At 39.2% G+C, this 26,161-nt stretch overlaps 3 protein-coding genes across 3 annotated transcripts; 2 read left to right on the top strand and 1 right to left on the bottom strand.

Moving 5' to 3' along the window:
* Positions 1-97: 97 nt before the first annotated feature.
* Positions 98-10,269, bottom strand: LOC135636505 (V-type proton ATPase subunit G-like). Its single transcript, XM_065148201.1, has 4 exons — positions 10,132-10,269; positions 8,140-8,237; positions 614-714; positions 98-527 (listed from the first exon to the last, which is right to left on the bottom strand). Exons 2-4 carry the CDS (start codon positions 8,225-8,227, stop codon positions 384-386), a joined length of 333 nt encoding a protein of 110 aa, XP_065004273.1. The 5' UTR covers positions 8,228-8,237; positions 10,132-10,269; the 3' UTR covers positions 98-383.
* Positions 10,270-10,787: 518 nt separating this feature from the next.
* LOC135635518 (uncharacterized) lies at positions 10,788-14,709 on the top strand. The gene is made up of 2 exons (XM_065146630.1): positions 10,788-11,483; positions 14,291-14,709. The coding sequence occupies exons 1-2, from the start codon at positions 10,938-10,940 to the stop codon at positions 14,354-14,356; spliced, it is 612 nt and encodes a 203-aa protein (XP_065002702.1). The 5' UTR covers positions 10,788-10,937; the 3' UTR covers positions 14,357-14,709.
* Positions 14,710-15,871: 1,162 nt separating this feature from the next.
* Positions 15,872-25,640, top strand: LOC135635847 (WD repeat-containing protein GTS1-like). The gene is made up of 8 exons (XM_065147234.1): positions 15,872-16,095; positions 16,955-17,162; positions 17,665-17,760; positions 18,539-18,613; positions 20,213-20,323; positions 22,718-22,809; positions 24,798-24,882; positions 25,115-25,640. Exons 1-8 carry the CDS (start codon positions 15,965-15,967, stop codon positions 25,472-25,474), a joined length of 1,158 nt encoding a protein of 385 aa, XP_065003306.1. The 5' UTR covers positions 15,872-15,964; the 3' UTR covers positions 25,475-25,640.
* The last annotated feature ends 521 nt before the right edge of the window (positions 25,641-26,161 follow it).

Genomic DNA, 26,161 nt, shown 5'->3' with positions numbered 1-26,161 from the left:
TTAAATTCTGTTCGTATGTATTTATGTTTTCCTTTATTTCCCTACATAAATAATTAATTGCACGAGAATAACTATGATTACATCCCCAAGACAACAATATCCAAAATTATTTATTTACAAAGATTAAAAATGATAACAATGAGTTTAAGGATGACATGTAAATCGAGGAGCTTAATTTAACGAACGTTCCATACTTTATCAAAGGATGACACCTCAGTGCGCATAAACTCCATGCGGATAATGTAAACGGTGAAGTACAAAAGCGGCGGCTAATTCAAGGAACCACAAATACTGCATCGTATGCTTACAGATAAAAGTTTGGACTCAACTGACCAATTGGGTGTTCAAAATTATTTGATGGCGTTGATCTCACGAGATGATCCCTAATTCTTCACGGTGGTCACATGCTTCAAAAGCATTTGAACCACATCCTGGGAGATATTTGCTGCCTGTGACTTCAGGTGCTGGATCTTCTCTTCGGTTTCTAGCTCAAGGCGCTTTACATTTGCACCAGAATCTCCGCTGCTCTGTTTTGTCACAAGAAAGTAGTAGATTAGTGGGGGACATGGGAAGCTATAAAAGGCCCCGTTACCAAGGGGTGGCCGGCGCTTGCCTGAGCAACCTTCCTCTGGAACTCCGCTTCCATTTGTGCACGATATGCGGCAATCTCCTTGTCAGCTTCTTCTTTAGCCTGCTTCAACCTTGCCATTTTAGCTGTGATACAAGGTTGTACTCTTATTAGCTGACTCATCCAACAACTTTAGACCCTGGATAAGCTCCCTTTGCAATGCCAAACCCTTATCGTTTTTCCAATTAGTTCCTCCAACAATAAGAAAATAAACAGATACTCAGAATTAATAATCTAAACCAAAATGAGTCTTTCTACGTTATTTTCGTCAATCGATAGAAGCTTCACAGATTTGTTTTTGTTTCTAGCAGAGATCAGTTAGAGGCTCCAGTTATGAAATGATAAATTCGGGGATAGAAAATCATCAATTTATTTAAGATCATAGTTCAACCTCATGAAGAGGTCTGTGAGAAATATAGAAAGAAATTAACCAAAGCGTATCTTTGTAAACAGCTGCATAAGAATCTCTTATCATAGTAGCCATCTATATGGGCTCCAAGTTTATGCACAATACCAGAGACTATAATTCTCTCATGCTTTCTTATGATCTTTTTTTGCTTTCGACTATTTCAACAAGAACTACGTAACAGCAACAAGTCAGGGTTCGCTATGTACAAGTTGAAGTTCATCATTCTCTGTTTTTGAGTTGTCTTGAGGTCGTTGTCGTTGTTTACAAACCGTTTCTGAGTAAGACCACCCCTTTCATGAGTTGGGCCTCAATTAGAAATTTAAAGTTTAATCAGTACAACAGAACTCCAATTATTGCTTGCGGCAATTCTAGTTTTCGTTTATCATAATCTAGTCATTGTATCACCCTAAAGAACTCAGAAAATAAAGTTGCATAAACAATTTTCAAGCAATAAAATTAAAGGAAACTAAAACAAATGTTGAATTGAAAAAAAATTCAATAGTACAAAAATCCACTCCAAGAGAGCATATTTATGGTCTTGCTAATCTCCTAGTAACCACTACCTCATAATTCCTTACAAGTATTTGTAGCAACATATGCACATATGAATACAAAATTTTGTGGCATTTTTTCAGCACCTCTCTACCATAAGGTTGTTTAATCTATAGAGGAATGTGGTCCACCTTTATCTAAATAACTCATTCCCAGTTATTACAATATCCCCTCTAGCCCACCACCAAAAAAATAAACATGCAAAAACTACTAAGAAGATCACTCACTTTAATCCTACATAAATGAAGTTCATATAAATAGAATTCTTTTCCATATCCAATGAGTCTAATTTCTTAAAGACCAATAGAACTAAGAACTTAATAGAGATCCTTGATAAGCACAAAATTACCCTCCTAATAAAAGGCACCACACTAACAAACTGCCAAAGCGATAAGTACTACAACAAAATACTTTGTATATCTTGACATAAGTTATCATATCATAGCAACTTTTATGTAACTCATGTTCATAAATCACTGACTAGCAATAATTTTCTATAAAAATATCAAAAGTTGGAACTGAACCTTATTAATAAGGACTCTAGCTGCGTAAAGTATCACAAACTTAGGCATTACAAATATAATTCATTACTAGCTTCATATGTATATCATCTAATCATTCAGGTAGTACTTACAGACAACACAGCATGCGGTAATAGATAGTCAATATTTATTTAGAAAAGATATACAAACCACAAATTAGTAGATCTTAAAATTGTCTATCTCATTGTTTTCCCCAGATACATCTTCGGAGGCAACAATAACAATATATCAACTACTTGGGTTCAGTTCCCTTAATCAAAAGAAAATAACCCAATTATTTAGATGATGACAGTTTTTTTTCATGAAAATGAAGGGCAATAACAAGCAGAATATATAGTGTATATATATCACCAAAATAATTTGATTAAAATGTTACAAGATTTTTACCAACAATGAATTTTACACATAAAAAGTGGACATGTTAGACTGATTCAAACATAGTTGAAAGCAAGGTTCAAAAACTGACCGCACTGACACGGACTTAGCTGGTTTTGCCTAAGTCGTGCGGCACCCTTGCGTGTCCGTCCGCAAAGGTCAGCCTCCCCGAAGCCTCCCATCGTCCCTTAGGACCACCAAAAGAGAGAACGGGCTAGAGAGAACGCCTCAATCGGGATCCACAAGTAAACATCTCCGAAAAACACTTCATAGACAAAGCAAATTACAAACAGACTTTACAAGCTCTGAACAGTGGCACAACAAAGGGTAAAATGGTCCATTACAGACCGAAAAGCTCTCGCACGTGTCCACATGACACAACCTTTATTTACAAGCCTAAAGAGGCCACCAACCCAACTAAAATGGGACTATTAAGCCTTCGGCCGCCCCTTTACATGCTATACAAGGCATGAACATGCCAACAGACACGGACAGATATAAGCATTACATCAAACACCTTGTTTAGAAGTTTGTCCGTGACATTCTCCCCCACTTATCCCTTCGACGTCCTCGTCGAAGCCTTTGTGAACACTGCAACTCTTCGCCTTTGCTGAGTCTTCAATCTTCTGCTCCAGCTGCAATGCGCCTCCTGGCTCCCAGTTGCTCTCCGCTGCTGTTTTTGAGTCGTCGAACCCTTGATCCGCCATGCTGCTTCAACTCGCCAATGACTCTAACTCTGGTGTGGGGTTAGCTGAGTTGTGTTGATCCTTGTTGATTCTTGCGGATCTCCCAAATGAAGGAAAAGACCATCCTTACTGCGCCAGTCTCTCAAAAATTCCACATGCTGCTTGAACTGGGTGGATGTTTGTTGGAGCTTTAACGAGCATCGTCTCGCAAACTTCTGAAGTTTTGGGTCCTTCCTCCACAAAATCTGCTCATTGACTCTTCTTTCAGTTAGTTGTCACATCCAAGTAGGTTCGCATCACTTCAGCTTTCGATTGGCATTTCGTTGGGAAATGAAGCGGACAATCTACTCTCAGTAGCACTGATTACCATTGGTGAGGATTTGACAACTGTTGTCTTCCATTCTCTTCGAAGGGTCTTTGAACTTGTACAGAGCTCCTCTGCTGGATAGATAAGAGAATTGGGGTACTCGGTTTCGCCCATTCTCTTAAGAGTTGAGAAGGCAAAGGTTACTTGACTTCGCCCGCCTCCTCGAGATTGTACTTCATGCATCGAGCTGGTTACTGGCCTTCGCCTGCTCTTTGCTCACACTTCTGAAGCACTTGAAGTGTTTGCACTCCTTGCGTTGAGTTAGCTACTGTGATTCACCTTCTCAATGCCATTGAACTTCTGGAATGCAGGAAGTTTTCACCCCAACTTGGAGTAATTCTCTGATAGATGAGGTCGCCTCTGGGATTGTACCGTCTTCTCCATCAACCCTGCCGCCTACTCCACTGAGTAGCAAAGGTACAGCACCGCGTACTGCCTGCTTCGTTCCTTGGTCGTGCACTCTTGCATGACCCGAAGTCCTTCACTTACGGCTATCTTGATGAGAAACTTGTTGACACCGGTCTTATGAAGTTTCTTGGCCTCTGCCCTTCAGCCTTGTCTCGGTACTTGGAGATTGCCTCTGCATGCTCCACCTCCTCGGCCCCTTTCACGACCAAGCGCTCTCCCCTCCATGAGAGCAAGGGATCAATGACTTTCACGGAAGTCCCGCCTCTGCGGTACCATGGCGCTGCCATGCCCATGACCCTACTATCCGTTGCCTCGCATCTGCATCCCTTTTCTTCACGATCAGTAGATATGTCTCCGTGGCACTCCTCTGAGTCCACCTCCATTCTAACTGATGCTTGATTTTGGGTAGCTAAGTCCCTCTGGACTTGTCGTCGCTTCCTCGCCCTTTTCGACCCCCTGCTTCAACACCTCTGTGTTCTCCAAGCAGCTCTCCTTTGGTCGATGGAAAGACAGACTGCAACTCCCATGCATGGCCTCTGCCATCGCATTATAGGGACTGCACCGATTCTGTTCTCCTTAGCTTCCTTGGTAGCAACGTTCGCTTACTCGACCTTGTCCTCTGACTTGTCGGGCTCCCTTAAGCGAATATGGGCTCTGGAGCAGTCCCACTCTCCAGCTGCTTCGATCATACCTCTGCATGATCAAGTCCCTCCCATGGGACTCACTGGTACTTGCATTCGAACTCTTCCCTTGGTGGAACACAGCCCCCATATGCTGATGGCCAAGGTTTTCATCCGATGCAAAATTCGATGCACGCACGGAAGACCCGCCTCTGCGGTACCATGGCCTTCACTCCTTGAATCCATAGCCCTTCTTGCTGTCGTGTTGTTCACCGAAGTGGAGCTCCCAGTAGCTCCCGATCATACCTCCATATGATCTCATCTCTCACGGGACGGTGTCGTGTGTATCGCATTGCCACGAACTGTTCCACCACGATCCGCTGCACCATGTCGCCTCCTGGTGACATCTCCATTGCATTCTGATCCTTGTGGAATAAACTCGAATTGTGAACCCTCCATGTGTGGCCTCTGCCAATACATCGCAGGGTCACCTCCACCTTCGATTTTGTTCGCTCCTTTGGCAATCGACCTTCATCCACCCACTCTTGGGTCACACCTAGATGAAGCACTGCTCTAGGACAGTCCGTCGCCTAGTAGCTCCCGAAGTCCACCGACTTCGCTGTAATTTGTGCACCATTGCCTGGATCCTGGGCCTCTGCCCCTACCAGCACAATCTACGCTGCGCACCGCTTCCTTTATGGCAACTTTGAATGGCAACACTGTGGCATATTCTTCAAGAGTACCCGCCTCTGCGTCCTCTTGCCCCGTGCTAAGGCCTTCTGAACCCAACTTCGCCTCCGTAAATTGAGTCGCCTTAGTTCCTCCATCAAATGCTTCTCCGAGATAAGGTGCATGTGCCCCGAAGCTCCCTTCGTCTTTGGCACCATGCAAGATGAGTCCGCTCCGTCAGAATGAAGGACCCATGGAACAACATGATCCTACTCCTGCCTCTGCAAGAGTTCATGTCCTTGACCTCTGTCTAGGGAAGCACTGTGCCTCTGCTCCATGTTCCAACTTCTATGCTGGCTCCCTTCATGCGGCTTGGGTACTTCGCCAAGTTGCGCCCACGTTGCTCCGCTCCTCGTTTTTGCATTGAGTCGATGGTGGCCCTCGTGCCCACCATTCCACAGGTCAGCCCTCCCTTGAGTCCGATCTCCACATCGACTCCAAGTGTGCCTTCATTTAAGTTGCTTTAGGTCGCTCCCCCACTTGATCTCGCAATGCATCCACCAATGCATTCTCTCGAGCGAGATCATGCGACAACTCCTCGCCGCTTGCTCGGTCCATTGAGCTTCGTGGGGTTGTTGTTTGTGAGGTACTCCTCCTCAACATGTGAAGTCCGTCTCACATGATTCTCCCTCTGGAGAGCCAAGACTTATCCCTCTTGGATAACTGTCCCGTTGGAGAAACATCTCTCTTCGTTTCGAAGATCACCATCCCCTTGGACTACTCCGATCTGCTGAACAAACTGTGCATTGTTCTGCCTCTTGCAAACGCACTTGCTAGATTGCGCCTCCACGTCAATACAGCCACCGCTGCACCCCTCAAGGCCTAGCAACATGCTGAACTCGTTGCACACTTCAGCCTCCTCCGGACGTATCCTTCGCATGCCGAAGAGAAAGTTTCAATGCTCCATGGCGCCGAGTCTCGACCGCCTTGGGATGGCCACGAACATTCCGTCGTCCGCATACAAGCCCATGCATGAGTACCAAATTCTTCGAGTTAGCAATTCCCCTCACCTCTATGAGCTTTGCATAACTCTTTTGGTCGTTGAGCAACTCATTCTACCTTGCATGGTCTCATTCTTGCCAAGCGCCTCGCTTGCCTAGAGCACCATTAAGTATAGTTGTCAACGTTGAGCCGTAGCTCAAACTCAGCCATCCCAACCTTTGTGCGCTCCAAATTCTTCCAAGCTTGCCTGTTCTCGTGGTGCCTCTTGCGCGAAGGGTTGGCCATTCCTCTGAATGCCAATCTCAGATGCCCGCTTCTCTGAGCGACTCTTTTCCCTACATCTCCATGCCCGTTTTCCCTCAAACGGTCGCGCGTGTGCTGACTGCCCTCAACGCAGTCCCGCTAGGTCCCCCACGTTTGCATGCCAAGTGTTTCTATGAGTGCTTGTCCCGCTCTGATACCATATGACACGGACTTAGCTGGTTTTGCCTAAGTCGTGCGGCACCCTTGCGTGTCCGTCCGCAAAGGTCAGCCTCCCCGAAGCCTCCCATCGTCCCTTAGGACCACCAAAAGAGAGAACGGGCTAGAGAGAACGCCTCAATCGGGATCCACAAGCAAACATCTCCGAAAAACACTTCATAGACAAAGCAAATTACAAACAGACTTTACAAGCTCTGAACAGTGGCACAACAAAGGGTAAAATGGTCCATTACAGACCGAAAAGCTCTCGCACGTGTCCACATGACACAACCTTTATTTACAAGCCTAAAGAGGCCACTAACCCAACTAAAATGGGACTATTAAGCCTTCGGCCGCCCCTTTACATGCTATACAAGGCATGAACATGCCAACAGACACGGACAGATATAAGCATTACATCAAACACCTTGTTTAGAAGTTTGTCCGTGACAGCACGGCTGGTACGTGCTAGTTTTTACAAATCTAAGCCATGGCTAGTACATGAAAGTACCATTTTGCTTGGTCTAACTAAAAATAGTGTTTATTGGCTGAAACACTTACTGTGTTAGACAGTCTGACAAATACATTGAATCTTTGGAGGAAAACCTAGCGCTTGACACTTAGTTTGACAAGCTGTCCTCTGTCCCTGGTGGCTTCTCAGCTCTCTCTCTCTCATATCTTCTCCTCCACTCCATCTCCTTCACCTCAGCTACAGCAACCTTCTTTGCTTCTATGCCGGCCTTTGCATGTGGTCCTATACAACCGCTGCCTCGCCACCTTCTCCTCAGCCTGCTGCATCATCATTTACCTTCTCCTCGGCCTCATCCTCCAACATGGTCGCCTCCTCTTCCTCTATCAGTGTCTCCTTTTCCTCCTCCTGCGCCTCCCCACCAACCTCCCCTGTTCTCTGGTTGAATTCATACTAGTTGGCATGGGGAAGTAACGACACATGCATGCACAACCACACCAGCAGTATACCGGTCTACCCAAGAATCATTATTGGTACCAGTTTGAAATTTCAAACCTTGGTCAAAGGTAGTTCTAGAAACATTTGCTTTTCCTATGACACACTAATAGCAACTAATTAAAATCATGCAACAGTAAGTTCCTTATATAGCAACCCCATGACTGCTAGACATAAAGATAGATAAATTAAAACATACAAATTCATTGAATATACATTGTATCCCCTCATAAACTTACTTCAAGGCTATCAACATAAACTTCTTTTCTTGGTTGAATATTTAAATTTTTAGCTGCTACACAACATTCCAAATTCAAGGAATACTAAAACCAACAGCTAATACATAGGTATATTATGTGAAGATCACATTTGAAAAAGCTATATATTACTAATTAAGATCTGTTTTTGTTTTCTTCATTACATGCAGGAAAAAGATATTAAAAAATGAAGGAACCAACCATTCCTAGCCTCATTGACAATTCGCTGTGCTTCCTGCTCTGCAGCCAACAATTGTTGGATTCCACTCTGACGCCTGCTGGAATCCATCTTCTAGTACCTATCAAAAGAATAGATCGAGGACCAACTTGTTAAATATTTCACAAAAATTATTATGACAACGAGCAGATTAAGGGAAAATAGTACAAGGTTGATTAAGATAAAGCCAGATAGATGAAATTCTGCCAAAAAATATTTAAACATCTGAAAGTCAATAATAAATTAAGAAACTAATATTTCAATATATGTTTGACAATTCTGCAGAGTGGGGTCACAATGAAAGCTTTCAGTCTGTGTTTTACAAAGTTACTTTACTCTAGGAAGAATCAAAGGCAAAAGATGGTTTCCAGGATTCAAAATGCACGATGAGTAACTCAAGAAACATCCTAAGCAAAGTACCACAATCATGCAGAAAAAATATTTTAAAAAAAAAACTATAATTAAAGCTGGATTGGACTCAATTATTCTGATTCAAAGATTTACATTGCAAGTAAATCACAAATCAAAGCTGAAGTATGAGATGCAGGTATCAGCATGAGGTTGTGCTCCCACATACACCATAAAGTTGAGATGAGAGGCAAAATAAAGAACTAGGATAAAGAGGTCGCAAGGTTAAAGTGCAGATTCTTATGAACACGGGTGATATAAACTAACATATCTAAGGTAATCATCATAAATGTCATCTCACCATGTAACAGTACAACCCCAAAGAGTACAAAAATTGAAAATTTGCCATTCAAGCCTTGCAAATTGATTGCCTGATTTCACTTTGCAATTACCAAAATATAACAGAAGATTGAAGAAAATGCATCATCAAGTACTATGAAATCCATATCTTCTTTTCATATTCGATGTAAGAACCATGGAACACTCATACTGATCAATACTCAAGACCTTAATCGTGTAGGGAGCGATCGCATCCCAACCATACATCCAAGTGGACGACCATGCATGGTTAATACACCATTCGAGAATGCAAAAGAAGGCAGTGCGACAGAATCCCCGCTTCTTAGATGATCACACATCACTTGCTCGAGGACTCATGCAATAAATGTAACTCAGGCGGAGGAGAAAAACGTGGAAAGAGCACAAACTCGTGTGAGGAGATGTCATCCCAGACAAAAACAATCAGAACCCTTTTGCAAGAACACTGTGCCATCTGAGGATGCATGAGAACAAATTTGACAAGCACATTCGGTTTCTCAAAGTAGAAGCATAACAGAGATCGAGTCCCAAGACAAAGACGGTGTTAGAAAATATTCATGTGTGAGGAAAGATTGAAGAGGAACAAGAGAATAGTTTCACATTGGTAAATATCGAGAGAGTCGGATGATATATATCTGAGCTTAGCCCACAATCTATAAGCTTAAGCTTCTGGATTAATTGGTGTCCGACTGAATATATGTTAATCCTGACCAATCAGCATGAGCTTGGTAACTAAAGTTAAGCTTGCGGTGCAAGCAAAGTTGGTCACACCACCTACCCTTACAGTTAAGATTAAGATCCTTACGATTAAGATTTAGGGGGACACAATTAAGCTCAACATGAACATGGGGATATGATATATATCCGAGTCTAACCCGCAATCTATAAGCTTAAGCTTTTGGATTGAATTAGTGTCTGACTCAATATATGTTAATTCTGACCAGTTTAACTCACTCATCATTGTAAGATTTCTAACAGATGGTTAACCCATTCCACCAGGCACCAAAAGCCACAACAATCCCCCAACCAAATGAGTTCCATGACAGATCCAATAACAAGAACAGAGTAAAGCCCTAGACTGAATTAAGTGAGCCTCAAGTAACAAAAACACTGCGGCTCAAATCGCAGATCCATCACGGCCGCAATTCCTTGCAGAAAACAGTGAGGAAGAAGAAAAAGACTACAGAACATAGCAGCAAGATCTCTAAACCATTAAGAGAAGGAAAATAGTGGATCGGAGAAAGATGCACCTCCTGGGGCGAAGGGGAAGATGGGGGAGAGGGCGAGATTCCCGGCTTCCACCAACCCGATGACACAGGAGACGTGCCCTGATGAATGCTGTCATCATACCCTCGCTAACATTGTCATCGAAGACAGGGCCAGGGGCGTTTCCGAAATTATAATGATGTCTTCGGGCCTTAAAAGTCTTTTCGTCTCATCAAAAGAGATAATAAATATATTAAATAAAAACATATATATTTGCAGAAAGTTCATGTAATTTACATTTCTTAATTCTTAATAAATATTTATTTTCTAATTTTATGTAATTACGTTTTAGTACATAGTTGTATGCTTGGAATTGGGAAGAGTCAACCATGTCACCTACCATCAACTTGTCATGACAGAGAGAGGAGACGTCCCACGTGAATCTCACGTGCTCGAGAGGGCAGTAAGTACTTCCGGACAGCCTACGTGTCAACTAACGAGTCACTGCCCAAAGAGTTTCGTTAATATTCCCATAATAAACCCGTTCATTCACCCGGTAGATGACCCACCGAGATACACCGACATAACCAGCTTTCTAGCTCAGGTATACCGTGGGTGTGTCGCTTTGAGAGAGCAATCAAGCGGCGTTTTAATTTCCCAATATGCCCATCTTTACGCCGTTGAGATTAACCCCTCTCCGCCTCCCCCTGGCTTATTTTTCTGTGTGTTTGTTCCCTCGGCGGCGGCTGTAACTGTCACCGCCTTTCCACCACCGCCCTTCTCGCCTTCTTTCGCTGGTAGAAAGATCAGTTTCCGTCACCTTCCGGGCGACCGTTGGGCGTCCCGCTCCATGGCGGCTGCGGAGGACCCACCGCACGGCGATCTCGAGCCGAGCCTTCGCCACCGTCTCCCCCTCCCGAGATGGGGAGATCGGAAGGCGACCCGCCGCGCTGCCGTCGACCGAAACGGTGGCGACCGGACCACCGCCGCGGGGCATCTCGGTTGCCGGGAGGCCCCTCCGGCTGAGGGCGGCGGCGAGGACGGGGGTTTGGAGGAGTTGAGGGCGAAGCTTATGGGCCACCTCCGGGAGGCGGTCGACCGGATGAACACTGCGGCGCCGGATTCTGTGATGGGGGCCGCTCAGGAGGTCGCAAGGCCGTGGAACCTAAGGGCGAGGCGGACGCCGAATGGGAACGGCCACGGGGGATGCGCGAGAGCGGGGGCTCCTACCGTGGCGGAAGCGGCGGCTGCGGACGAGCAGGAGAAGAAGAGGAACATCGGGTTGACGGTGTCGCTGACGGCGGAGGAGATCGAGGAGGACATCTACGCGGTGACGGGATCGCGGCCTCGCCGGCGGCCAAAGAAGCGGCCTAAGGTCGTACAGCGCCTGCTCGACGTAAGCATCCTTTGTTTTCTAATCACCCTAAATTATATTATCTTGCTGTTCAATGGTATCTGGGAACTGCATTTCCACTACAACTCCGGTAGCGTTTGTATAGCTACCATTTTGCCACCTTCAAATTAGTCTTTTCTTTTGTATCTTGGCATCAATCCTGCATGTCTTAAATCAATACAACTCAATGGGTCGAGCTGGAGGATGTGCGTCTCGCATAGAATCCCATTTTAAGTCTTTTCTAATGGACTTTATGTCAAAGTCTTTTGGACATTCTATTAGATTTGGTTCTTTGAGGGGGGATGAGCAATCCAATATGCATAACATATTATATTCTTATGACTATAAAATACTATATAATAAAAGTTGTTATTGCCAATGTTATTTTGACTTAATAGGAAGAATCTAAGGATGCTAAATGGTTGAGCATGAGAAAGTATGCTGAACATACATCACCAAATCAGTCATTTCTAATCTACCCACAACCTCTTCATATATATATTTGAAAGGACAGGAGGGAGAATAGTGAGGGAAGAGAGGAGGGACCATAAAAATAGTGGGAGAAGTGGTAATGTATGGAGATAATATAAAATTCGGGGTTTGGAGAGAGATTAGAGAGTTTGGATTTATGGATAGTTGAAACTACATAAAAAGGTCAGGTTTGAGGCTTGGATCAATTTTTGGACCAAGTTAGTAATAGGATCCATTGGTTTTCAAGAAGTATTGCGATCCCTATTAATCTGTAATTTGCCCATATGAATAGGCTTCCTTAGTTTCAAAACTTTGGTTGGTCTCTCAGGATCTTCCTGATCAGAACTGTTGGGGACCTCAGAGTACGATGAGAATGCTTGTGGGTCCAGAATTATAATCTCCTGATGGTGTATGAATCACCTATGCTCGCTTCAACATACTTAATTTTTGGAGTGTTGGCATTCGCTTGCACCGCGTTATTGATAGGCCACTTCAGATAGGTACTTTGGTCGAAAATCATTGTTAAGGAGCCTTCTCATACTTGTACTAAGGTTGATAATGGCACGGAGGTAATGCAACGGAAGGATTTTTTATAAATTGATTAATAGTTGGCCACGTAGAAAGATGCATCAACAGAGTTGCAATCAAGCTTCATAGTAGGAGCATGGGGGATATGATAGGAGTGCGTAGCAGATGTCCATGGAAATGCAGAAGGTAGTTGCAAAGTTGTGGTAGAGCATCAAAAGGATCTTAAAGGATGCACCAACTATATTATCAAATTGATAGGGCGAGTCATTTTGTATTTTCCCATCTTTGCTCGAGTGAAGAAAGTAATTTCTGAAAGAATTAAAGGAGAGATGTGAAAGAGTAATGAAGAGAATATTGTTTCCAGTGGATTCCATAAATGAATCAATTTGTCCATTCAAAATCATCAGACTGTGAAGTTTTGAAGGTAAATAAATCCATGCTGATCTAAATCACTATGGGAAGGCACATTTTTTCATATGAAGCAACAAATTTTTAGTATAAAAGTCGAGATAAATCCTTAGCTAAAATAATGAAACAAATTGCTACCTCCATATAAGAGATATATGGTAATGTAACCAATTAAAATATAGATATATCGTGCATACTAATCTATACAGATCCACCAGTGGTAATCATGAAGCATATTGACAATTGAATGGCCAATAAAAACAGAAAGAAGCACAACTATTGATTAACAAACTAATTTTTTCAGTTGCAGAAGAAAAATAATGAAAAACTTCCGGTGTGTGCTATAATAATGGAAGTTATAAATCAATGGAAGAAGCTGAGTTCAAATATACAAAATATTAACCCAAAAAATATTTTATAATACCCTAACAGAGTATTCATGCATATAGGTTTCTACTGGTATGTGGGTCAAAGCTCATATAGTTCATGCATTCTTACAGTTCCATATATTTCATGATTGAATATGTCCACAGTTTCATATTTCATTAATCTCCTCAAAGAATGCTCTTGATGCTGAAGTTTGACTATTTTTTTCTTACAGCAGATAACTTTTGTCAAGATAAAATTAAAACATTAAAAGACTCTATGTTCAGTTGTCAAATAAAAAACACTAATACTAATGTTGTTATTTGCTTTGAGAAGTTAGAGTTGAATAATCTTTTGATTTGCTCCATCAAGAATCATTAGATGGGCTCCATTTGTATATGTCACAGCATTCAAAGGCTAAAAGAACTGTTTCTTTAGGTACAAGACCTCATGGCTTTTCTCCCCACCCCAACTCAAACTTGAACACAGGAAAAGAAAAGATTAAGAAGTCAGTACAGTGTTTAGGGAATACATTTTAGTAGACATCTCAGACATACTAAAAGATTAGGAAGTCCATATAGGGTCAAAAAGGAAAATATGTTGATATATATATATATATATATATATATATATATATATATATATATAGAGAGAGAGAGAGAGAGTCGGCATCATTTTCTAGGATCTTGATTTTTTTAATATCAGGAATTTGATAATAATATGTTTTTATCTCGATGTTGGATAATAACATGTTGTCTTTCTATTGGAATTTTGGTATATGCAGCATAGAAGACATTAGCGATGTCAGGGTATTTACAGAGTTTAAAAGTAATCAGTAAACCAACTTTTGATACGAATTAACTGATCCTATTAAAAAAATGGGATGCTAAATGGGATGCATCTGTATCCTGTATAAATTAGAATAGATATATTTTGATGAACGAAACAAGATCTATATGAATGAACATAAGAGAACAAATTGCCTCGACTTTGTTTACTAATAGATGATTGGGTTTTTGTTTGCATGCTTTGCATAGTCTCTCTTCCCGGGGTTATGGCTATCTGAGATCACGGTGGAGTCTTACAAGGTCGAAGATGACTGAACCTGTGCTCCCTCAGTCTCTTGGTTGTGGCAAGCCCTACCTTCCCCAGACTCCCCTACTGTTTCTGAGGTCTGATGCCAAAGTGACGGTTTGGTGAAAGCTTGTTTGGTTTATGAGATGTATATTGCTTTACAAGGAAAAGCCTCATGTAAATAGTCCTTATCTGCTTGTTAGGGAAACAATAGCACAAGAAACTTACCTACACAGTTTATGAAGGAGGCTGCTAGGTTCTGTGAGGTGTGTGGTAGTTTACTAGCCATGTACAGGAAAGGAGGAGACTGTAGGAGCAATTTCAGTTTGTTGTTCAAACATTATAAGTAGTAATGCTATGTATACACAATTATTTTGCATGATGTATCATCCATGTGATGCCAAGTGGCATCCACCAGAAAGCTGAATTTGATGCCTCCATCTGCAAAACCTGGCATTGACACAAGTAACAATTAGGTGGCTGTAATCTAGTCAGTAATGCATCAAGTTGCCAGTTCATATTATAAATAAGGAGGAGAAAACTTCTTCAGAATACTGGTTATAAATTTTCTCATGTATACAGTGAGGATAATAGAACTATTTTAATTTTGTTAGGACTTCGAAAGTCTTCAGTATCTCAGGAGGTAAAGACTACTCCCCATAATTTATGCTCTTAAGCATAATTCATTTTATTGGTCCGAGATATTGATTAATTATCAGTTCTGTATGATATCAATCTCCTAGTGGATCTGTATATACTGTTTATATTTGTGAGAGATTCATAAAGTAATTTAATTTTTAGGGGATGTATGGATCTGTATATACTGTTTATATTTGTGAGAGATTCATAAAGTAATTTAATTTTTAGGGGATGTATGGATCTGTATATACTGTTCATATTTTGTGAGAGATTCTTAAAGTAATTTAATTTTTAGTCTTTTGCAGAAGAAAACACATCAGTTTTCTTTCCATCTTTCAATTTAATTATCAGCATCCAAAAACAATCTGCATGTTCACCATCATGGCTTGTTGAAAGCAAAATAGGTTCTGGTGTGATCCATCGCAATTAAACTTTGTAAGTTTTAAGTCTACCACTCAAAATTCAACATCCAGGCATTAACCATTTAAAAAAATATGAGTTAAAACAAATTACCTGACCACGAAATTAAATTCATCATGATTAATGGATTTAACATTAAGTCCAAGTACTCAACAAATTTGATACGTAAATTAAATTCATGATTAGCAAAATTCAAATTTCTAATCTAAATATTTGTCACCCATATAAGAAAATATAATTTATACATCCCTGAAGAATTCAATATTTTATATGTATGCACGATCATAATTTCATAATTTTTAAAAATAAATCAAGCTGATAGGATAAATTAAATTCCTCCTATATACATATATTTATTTTAAAAAAAATGAATTAAGCTAATAGGATGCATCAATTTATTCCGTACACACACATATATATATATATATATATATATATATATATATATATATATATATATATATATATATATATAGGCGGGCCCGCAAGAAGAGTCGGCCGCGCCCGCTTTGAGGCGGAAGACATTGAGCAAACCCTACGGAAGGCGACGCCTGCAGCTAGCAAGTGGCCGAGCAGCGATGGAGGCTGATGCAGCGATGGAAGATGAGGCGGAGGCCGCTGCTCCATCGCCCTCCTCGAAGCGTCTCGCTCTCAAGAACTCTATCCAGACCAACTTCGGCGACGACTACGTCTTCCAGATCGCTGCCAAGTACCACCCGCACCCTCCTTCTTCGTATCTTGCCGTTCTCGATCGTTTCTCTCGCCCAGGGTTTTGTTGGTCGGCCCTCCTCTCGCATGGCGTGTCGATATTGAATTATTTTCGTTTCTTTTTTCTTTTTGTGTTCGGAGGACAAATTATCGTTATGTTTCTCTCTGGTATGCGGTCGTGGGGCGGTCCCTCTTGGTTAGGATTTGGGACGCAATTTGCAGGCGCAAATTGAGCCAGTGTATCGGGTTATGTTGCCTTAGGTTGAATCTATGAAAAGGAAGAAATCCACATGATTGCCTAAAAGAATTTGCAACCTTTTGTTTTCTTGTACGTGGTAGACCGACCAGAAGTCCATTACAATCCAGAATTCGGTAGTTTAGGTAAAGATGGAAGCAATGGAAGATGCTAGGAACGATTTGCTTTCTCCAAAATTGATATATTCTTGTTCCACCTTTACGCAATTTGAGTGTACCAAATTTACCGATGTATATATGGACATATGACACAGATTCTGCTGTTTCACTCCATAGACACATATATACATATGTAAGTATATATGGATTTATTACTTTATTTAATGACTTGTAAGAACTAGAGAGTTTGTTTACTGTTGCTCTGTTGCAAGACCGTTGCTACCTCTGTGTTGGATTACATCTATGAATTGTTAAATAAAATTTGTGTACTCTGCATTGTTTATTGGCGAACCAGAATTAATGATATCTTTTAACATGTATCGTTTTGCAAATTCTCGCTTGGAAATTGGGTTTTGTAGGGTTGGTTGACATTCATCTTGTGTTTCTCCAATGGCTATTTTTGCTTATATTTTTTCTTCTTTGAATTTGTTTGTGACAAATGCAAGCCAGGAGATCTCAAATTTGGCTGTGTCCTTGTCTACAAATACAATCAAACTTTACTCTCCAATAACTGGACAGTATTTTGGTGAGTGTAGAGGCCACAGTGGTACAATCCATGAAATTTCTTTTCCAGAACCATTGTCACCACAGGCAATTTGTTCTTGTTCATCTGATGGCACTATTAGAACATGGGATATCAGGACATTCAATCAGGTATGATTGCTTCAACTCTCTTAAAATTAGAATCTATTTCGTATATAGTTGCAAACATTCTCTATGTTGGTCAACATTATACCACATTGATATTTGTTTATATCACAATATGGCAAGTGTAACTTTCTAAAAGTCTTTTCTCTATTAATTAACAAGTATATATTTTGCTTTTCATGTCTTAAACTATTACTACCCAAATTACTTTGTACAAAGATCATGAAATCAACTGATAATGGACTTGTCTATAGGTAATTTCTATGATTGTCCACTTTGGCCATCATTTCCTCACGAATGTTTCTGTTATCACACCATGCTTGTATCTTTGTGCACATTTGTTTTTCTATTTAAAAATTCCAACAGTACATACTAAATTCGTTACATTTCAGAATTTTCTGATTGAGTTGTCAGTGTATCTTGAATGACACTACAACCAAATTTAGATAATATGTTTCTCTGTTTCTTTTAGATTGTCTGTTTCTTTAATTGGGTACTTGTGACCTAGGTTTCTCTGTTAAGAGCTAATTCCTCTCAAGAAATATATAGCTTTTGCTATGGTGGATCAAGTGGTAACCTACTTGTTGGTGGATGCAATGCTCAGGTACTAATTTTCAGCGTATGCTCTTAGTTGAGATGTTTGTTATATGCAAAATTTACATCTAATATGAGCCAAGTTATTATATGTAGTTCTATGATACACTTGTATGATTGGCTATGTATAATTTTAAGTCACGTGCCATATGATGTCCGTCTTTCTGGTTTTCCCATGCCCATGGAGATACACTAGCGACAAGAAGTAACTTCAATGTGGTAAGTTTCGAGCTAGAACTATCAAGCATAATTACAAAATAAAATTTGACAGATTGTTGTCAGTCATGGCTGATGTCATCATATTTATACTAAATGTTCATTAAAAAAATTGACTCACCACTAGAAAATCATAGTTGGCATACTACTATTCTGCAAATGTGTCCAAAACAAGTTGAGTTATAGATCTAACTTGCTAAAATGTGGAAGAAGTTTGGATCCAACTGATTATTTGTTAATTAAAGTCTCTGTTGTCTCATTGTTTCATGCATACTGGCATCTGTTTTTGAACTGTTAATGTGTTGATATAAGAAATGGCCTACATCGGTTAACATTCCCATCAACAATGGCATAAAAATTAATTAGATGAAGCAGTGGAGAGAAGCTTCAGCGATGATATTTATTGTAATTGGTTTCTGTTGTACAGAATTCATGCTCTTGGTGTAATTGATTAATAAAACTGAATAATTCTTTTTCTAGTTTTATCACTTTAATCTATCTGATTTTGCTATCAATGGTTTGTTAGATGGTTTTTTCAAACTTGTAACTTCTTTCCTTTTTTTTCCTTACAGATATACTTTTGGGATTGGAGAAATGGAAAGCAGGTTGCTTGCTTGGAGGAATCCCATATGGAAGATGTGACACAAGTATGCTTTCATATCTTTATTGAATAAAAGAGAATGAATTGGCAGTTGTAATGTTCGAAAATTTGTTCATATCTTGGTAGCATGTTCAATTATAAAAAAATGCAAGAACATTTTTGAAGTTGAAATGTTAAAGGTATTCTTGTTTTAACTTATCATTTCTTAGGTTTAGGTAATCTTGAGTTACCTTGTTGGTGCCTATGCTTTATTTGGGCTAAGCATCGGCAGCTTTGTGCATACTTACAATATGTGTGGCTTCGTGGTCCTCAACAAAAGCTTAACCCATTAAAATTCCTTGTCTGACAGGGTCAGCTGTGTCATCTCATTTCTTAACGAAGCATACTTCACATTTTGGCCATTAAAAGTCTATTTGGTAGGTCTTAGGTGCAATGTATAAGTTGGCAGTTTCACTAGCAGGTCCAGTGAACAATTAGATACTGACCGCTCTGTTTAGTTCACTTATAACATGACATACTGTTCACTTGAGCCTTTTTTCTTTAGATGTAACATTGCCTTGGAAGAGAAACCTTCCACTAGGTTAGTCAGATTTCATTCAACAGCTATCTGGAGGAGGGCTTGGCAGTGATGAATGAGGTTATATATATGTGTATACATATTGGCTTCTTCTTCATAAATTGGAAACTGCCTTGTTGTTGGTATGCTACCATGTCATACCACTCTGACAGCAGGTATCAGTCAGAGTGATCCCATGCCAGATGAAACATAAATCACTTGTTGAAATTGATGTGGTGTATCTTTCAGGATGCATCAAGATTTAGTCCATTAGGAGTGGTTGAAATGGCAAGGACAGGAATCAAAGTTAAAGATAACTCCAAGAATGTTTCTTTTTCATATGACATTAAAATGAGAAATTTGGAATAATTGGCATTTTTCAATATGGAGCACAACAAACCGTAAAGCACATCATGTCACAATCCTGTAAAACTCCGAGAATGTTACTTTTCATTTGACACTAAAATGAGAAATTTGGAATAATTACCATTTTCAATATGGAGTACAACAAACCATAAAACACTTCCTGTTACAATCCCGTAAATTAAGTAATAGCTCTATTTTTTCAACTTCTCACTTGAGTTAAATTTATGTTTTGGTGCACCTGACTGCAGAGAGGCTCAAGATATCTTTTTCTACCAGCACAACCTTTTTTTAGCTTTTATAAGATATATTATTTTGAACAAATTATTATCTTGATGAATGCTGATGCCTATCTTTGCCTCATATGCAAATATTGAACAACTTATCTTGGACTTCCTTACTATGATTTAGTATGTTATAGAACCATGATTTTGATGTTGTTTAGTAGCAGTAGCTTGTTGTACCATTCTGACCATGTGCTTAAGCACTTGATCAGCAGAGTCTTGCATCAGCCCATGGCTATGCATACTACCACTGGTTTGTTAAGACTGGAACACCAACAAGTATTGTGCACCTTGCTTGGTTATGATTAGTCACGCTGGCAGAGTGGCCACTTCTTCATGCTTATTGGGTGTGCACTCTTTGATATTCTTTCTCTTGCTTTCTCCAACAGAGTTCATAATTCAATTTGGTGTCCTAATTCACTCTTTTTTTTTGTGAATTTAGGTACGATTTGTTCCGAATCAACAAAACAAGCTCATTTCCGCTTCAGTTGATGGTTTGTTGTGTCTCTTCGACACCAGTGGACATATTGATGATGATGATCATTTGGAATCTGTAAGTTGTGGTGTCAGTTCAGCATTACCTATAGATGCAAAAAAGTCAATTGTCCATATAAATTTACAAATGCATTACTATGTGCCAGACCTTTATGTTGTACAGTATTAAAGATTTTTTTTTCCTTTTTGATTTACAATAAGTATTTGAATTCTCCAAATAAGTGATTTTGAATGGAAGCTTCACTTGATTTTTACCTGTAATGCGATCTTAGACTGAATGGATAACCATGAACCACCTGATGCAACCAGTGATGGTTCAATCTCTATACTCTGTGGAAATTTTTTTTTGCCAACACCGTTATGAGATTCTTGTTCTCGAGAGACTTAAGGGCTTTGCTAATATTGATCGTTAGAAAACTTTTGTTTTTTTCAATGTTAACTGTCCATGTTTCCACTTTTCTTTTTCTCCTGTTCAATTCATAAGTAGTATTCACTTAGTTTCATGGACTGGAGGTAGCTGAATTTGTGGGTCATACTTGGACCTGTATTGCAAAGATATAAGAAGGTGACTGCTAACATTGCTGTATATTCAAATTCTAGCAGTATAAGCACTTACTAACCTTATCTATAATGAGGTGTGCTAACTGTTTGCCTTCTAGTTCTTCTTTAATTATGCATTCTTTTTAATTTTTTTAGGTGTGGAGGTGAAATGGGGTTGTTTTAATGGATAAGTGTGATTAGTATTAGCTAATACAATAGTAGCATTCATTGTTCCTACAAAATGACTTGGAAGTTAATTGATAGACATTTTTCCTAAAAATTTGCAATTGTTTTTTTATTGAAAGCTTAGGCTACAAAAACAAGTTTTAGTGGTTCTTGTTCCTTTTCCCATTTATTATATCTTCATTTTCTTTTACATTTCAATACTAGCAATTTTCTATGTACAACTGGTGAAGTCATTTTGGTTTTCTTGGTTCATATCATCACAATATGTGTTTTTGTTGTTTCTAGCTCTCTTCATAATAATAAATGCATAAATGGATCTTTGACTACTTTATTTACTATGAGCTCTCAAATCAGAGGGTACTACAGTCCTTAAAGTTCATGATGGACAGTTTATTAATACCCTTCAATTAGTGTTGATAGCATCTTATAGGTGGCTTCCTTTAGATGTTTATGTTAACCTGACAAGTGAAATTCTTAAAGGAGATAAATATGGAATGGATACTAGGTAAACTGGGAAGATGTTAAATTTGCTAGTCTCTGGAGAAAATGGAGTTCTCATCTTTAGGTCCAGGTAAAATGAACTGCAACTTACTGAGTTCCACAGGGGCACTTGCAAAGAAAATATTTCTTTATTAGGAGAAGATGAATCCTGATGAAATAACTCGTCTCATTTGGAGAAGTTACCGGAGGATGTGATGCATTTGTTTTGCTACCTTTCTTTCCATCAATGGAAGGTCCAATGCTTTTGATTTAGTGATTTCTCTTCTCATTATCGAGGTATTTGTAATGTAGCCCTTGTGGATTTTTAGTATAGTTTGGCTTCAATAACTTGTGGGTTGCTAAATATGTCAAGGATATGTGAAAGTTATAAGAGTAACTTCTTTGTTTACAAATTTTTTTTTATTGCATACTTGTTAAATAATGACATTTTAAGACAATTGTCATTGGTGTTTAGTTTGGAACCTTAATACCTTTCCTTGGTTGGTTCATTTGGTTCATTTATAGTGAAATAATACTTCTTTTTTGTTCTATATTGGATCTTGATTCAGCTATTGATATACATTGTTTTCTTGCTTGATTATACAACAACAATAATAATAAAACCATAATCTCAACTATTTGAGGTTAGGTATATTGGTCTTTTGTCGCCATTGAGATATGTGAAACGTCATATGTTTAGTTAAGTTTATAGTACTTAAATTTGTGTATATAGTTTCTATTAAATTCTTTTTAGGTCTTCCTTTGCCTCTCTTTGTGTCACTAATATTTATTATTTCACCTCTTCTAACTATCGTATCGAGAGGTCTCCTTAGTATATGCTCATACCATCTTAAACGATTTTCACTCATTTTATTTTCTATCGAAACAATACCTAGTTGTTCACGAATAAAAATATTTTTTTTTCTTGTCTTTCCTTAATAACTCCACACATCCATCTCAATATTCTTATCTTGGCAACATAAACTTTTTGTATATATTTTTTGTTCACTGTCCAACACTCATATCCATAAAGCATTATTGGACAACATACTAATATACAACTTTTTATATATATTGTATATGTTTTCCTTCTTGAATATATACTCCTTTTTCTAATACTAATAACCACACAACAAGTATTCTATAAATATTAATTATGGTAAGGTAGTTTGACACAACTGCAGACAAATGCTTTGCAGTTAAAGCATGGGAGATACTTAGTCCTAGATTTTTACTGCTGTTTCAGGTGATGAACGTGGAAACTTCTATTGCAAAAATAGGTTTCTTTGGAAGGATGAATCAAAAGTTTTGGTGTTTGACACATATTGAGACGTTGAGGTAATATATCTGTTGCTGTATATTTGTTATTAACTATGAAGCAGAATCACAAAGCTTGCAATCTCCATGTTAGAACATGCTAGGTAATCCAAAACATTCTTCTCATCTATACTAGTCTATTTTGATATGCGATATTCATTGTAGTGCACATACTCTTTCAAGGCCATTGGACATTAAATACTAGCTACAACTAAAATGTGTGTAGCCTTGGATTTTTGACTCACTAGCAATGTGAATAATCTCTCTAATTGTGTGAACGGTTGTCATGCTTCTCATAAGTTGCATATATGATGATCATAAATTGTATAAATTGCACAAAATATCTCTTTGTATATAGATGATAGTGGTATATAAAATTTACATTAATCTATTAATCGTCATGTACCAACCATATTGTCTTACTTTAAAATTTTAATTATTGGTATATTCATACAGTATCATGTCTGTCCATTCTTCATAGGTCACCAATAATTGCATTCTTTGATGATTTTATTCATTTCTTAAAGTTACAGAATTGATATACGAAGTTTCTTTCTCATTGTTTGATAGAGTCAGCTTTGAGTTTGTCAGTTTTTTATTCTTATGCTGCCAAATCTGGGCTTCATATACTTTTGGAACTATTTTTCTATTCCTGAAAATCGATGTCTGCTTCACCTGATAGAACTATGATTTACTATTTCCTATCTATTTGTGGTGTCATCTTGTTTGTCTTTTTTGTTGGATGGTTTTTTTTGTTCCCTATTGTATAACTATTTTGGAATGCTCAAGCATTCACACAGGCTGTTTGACCTTGGTAGGTGTCACTCAAAAAGTAGCACTCTATGTATCTGTTTGGGAACTTTGGTTTACATTCTAATAAGTCAATTGCCCTTATTCTAGTAGTTGTAGCCAGTGATTTAAAAAGGTGCTTGCCTAGGTACACTCGAGCAAGGTGAGGCGAGGCCCGAGCGTCTTGTTGAAGGGCCAGGTGACACGCTTCAAAGAGATGCCACCTAGGCGCTCGCCCAAGACCAGGCGTCGGGCGCTTTGTCACGGTCAAGCACACGGTTCAATTAATCAAACCGAACCAGACTTTTAAATTTGGTTCGGTTAAATAACATAGTTTCTTATCTCAAAAGCCACCCTTCACGCCCATGTGACCCTAAGGAACCCTAGCGTTACTTCTGCCTCCGTTGTCAACGCTTTCTGCCGCTCCCTCCGCCACAGATGCGGCGGACCGAGCCTTCATCTATCGCCGACGAACGAGTCCGACGGCTCCCCTAGCTTCCTTCCATTGTTGCTCCTTGTGCAGTTTCTTCCACTATTGAGGGAGTGGACCGTAGGTTCCTTCGTCACTGACGGACGCCCTCTGGAGCTTCTGCTGCTACCGCTGCTACTGTTCACAGCTTCCGCCGTTGCCGCTGCCACTGCCCGCAGCTTTTGCCGCTGTCACTACTGCTGTCTGCAGCTTCCGTCACTACTGCTGCTGCCATTCACAGCTTTCGTCGCTACCATTGTTGTCGTTCGCAACGTTACCGCAACAATCTTAAACTAATCCTCTATTACTGTTAACATTTTTTCTCCCCTCTAATTACTGTTAACAATATGTAATATACTGTTAACAGTATATTCTTAAATATTATATTTTTATTTAAATAATTATATTTTTATTATATTATATAATTTTTTATATTTTAATATTTTAGAGTGCCTTGGGTGTTTTGGGATCTTGGCGCCTAGCGCTTTTTAAATCACTGATTATAGCTAAATATCACATGATTACACAATGTACCTTCACTGTATATATGTCTATATGTTTTCAGTGACACTGTATTGATGCAAAAATGCATAGAATTGATGCTAAAAAAGGGCTGCAGTGATACTTTAAATATCACTGCAGCCCTTTTTTTCACTCGACCTGAGTCTTGCTTCTTTGGTCTTACTGTAATATGATATATTGCTTATTATGGTATCTGAAAGAATGTATTGTTCTGTTGGATGCTTTGCAGCATCTGGGATTTGAAAGACACAAGAAGAGAAGTAAATTTTGAAGATGCTCGGTCATTGGCTTCGGAGAAATGGAATTTGGATCATGTAGGTTTATATGCTTGTACTAATTTCTTGTAATCTATAGTAAATAAGATTTGATAAAATTTTTATTTTGGGAAAAGAATAAGTTTGATTACTTTTTTTAAAGGTAAATTGCTCATTGACAAAGTAATCTATCTTTACCTAGTATGATCTTTAGAAGTCCGACTTTAATTGTTCATCTGCGTACTACTATGAATTTCTATTTGTGTCATGTACATTTTTTTTTCTTTTGCAGATCGATTACTTTGTTGATTGCCATTACTCTGATATTGATGACCGACTATGGGTGATTGGTGGCACGGCGTCTGGCACGCTCGGCTACTTCCCAATTAGCCCTGATCATGCAGGAACCATCGATTTCGCTGAAGCTATTCTCGAAGGTGGCCATGCAGGGGTTGTGAGAAGTGTCTTGCCTGCTTCAAACACTCATTGCACAATTGCAAAAAAGGGCATCTTTGGCTGGACCGGAGGCGAAGATGGCCGCCTATGTTGTTGGTTATCTGATGAATCATTGGAGGCAAAACGATCATGGATTTCAAATTCCCTTGTCATGAGGTCACACAAAGCCCGAAGCAAACGACATCATCCGTATTGACACAATCCTACATAATTTGGTGGAAAGTCTGTTCCATGATCTATCTATAATGTTAAATTCTGTACATTAGTTATAAAATATGTTCGTTAGGATTATTATGGTGTTGGGTTGATCATGCTGTAACACGGGCAATCATCATTTTTAACACAAACTATGGCCTTTAGCATTCTTGGTTGTCTCTCAAAGATATATTTATTTTTTGGATAATTTTCTTAAAAAGTTCTAAGTTTTTTTTTTTTTTTTTTTTTCTTTTGAGAGTTCTTTTTTTGTTGTATTCTTGTTGTGTTTTTTATTTTATAAAAGATGATATTATCTTTAATCTTTATCTTGTTAGCCATTGTCCTCGTAGTGTTATGGCCATTGTTGTCTTGTCGTGACTCTCTTTATTGTTCGGTGTCTTCGTCCTACTATGATTGCAAGGCCTCTTCGCATAGGGGTTTAGTTCCGCCATTGTGATGATGATTGTTGGCAGTGTGAGAGAAGACGAGACATGACTCTTGTCTCCTCGCAATCATCATTTGTGACATCTATAATCTCACCCTCTTATCCTCGATGGTAGGTTATCATTTGTGACATCTATAATTAGGTGGTGACGAGCGGGGCGAAGGTGGTCATGACGGTAAAAGCTAGGAGTAATTTTATTTTGTAAAAAAAATAAGGGATGCATTATGAAAAAAAATTAAAAAG

The sequence above is a fragment of the Musa acuminata genome, chromosome BXJ3-4 (assembly GCF_036884655.1).
Source record: "Musa acuminata AAA Group cultivar baxijiao chromosome BXJ3-4, Cavendish_Baxijiao_AAA, whole genome shotgun sequence".
NCBI lineage: Eukaryota > Viridiplantae > Streptophyta > Magnoliopsida > Zingiberales > Musaceae > Musa > Musa acuminata.
The sequence above is the reverse complement of the archived record's forward strand: the minus strand, read 5'-3'. Positions and strand labels throughout refer to the sequence as shown.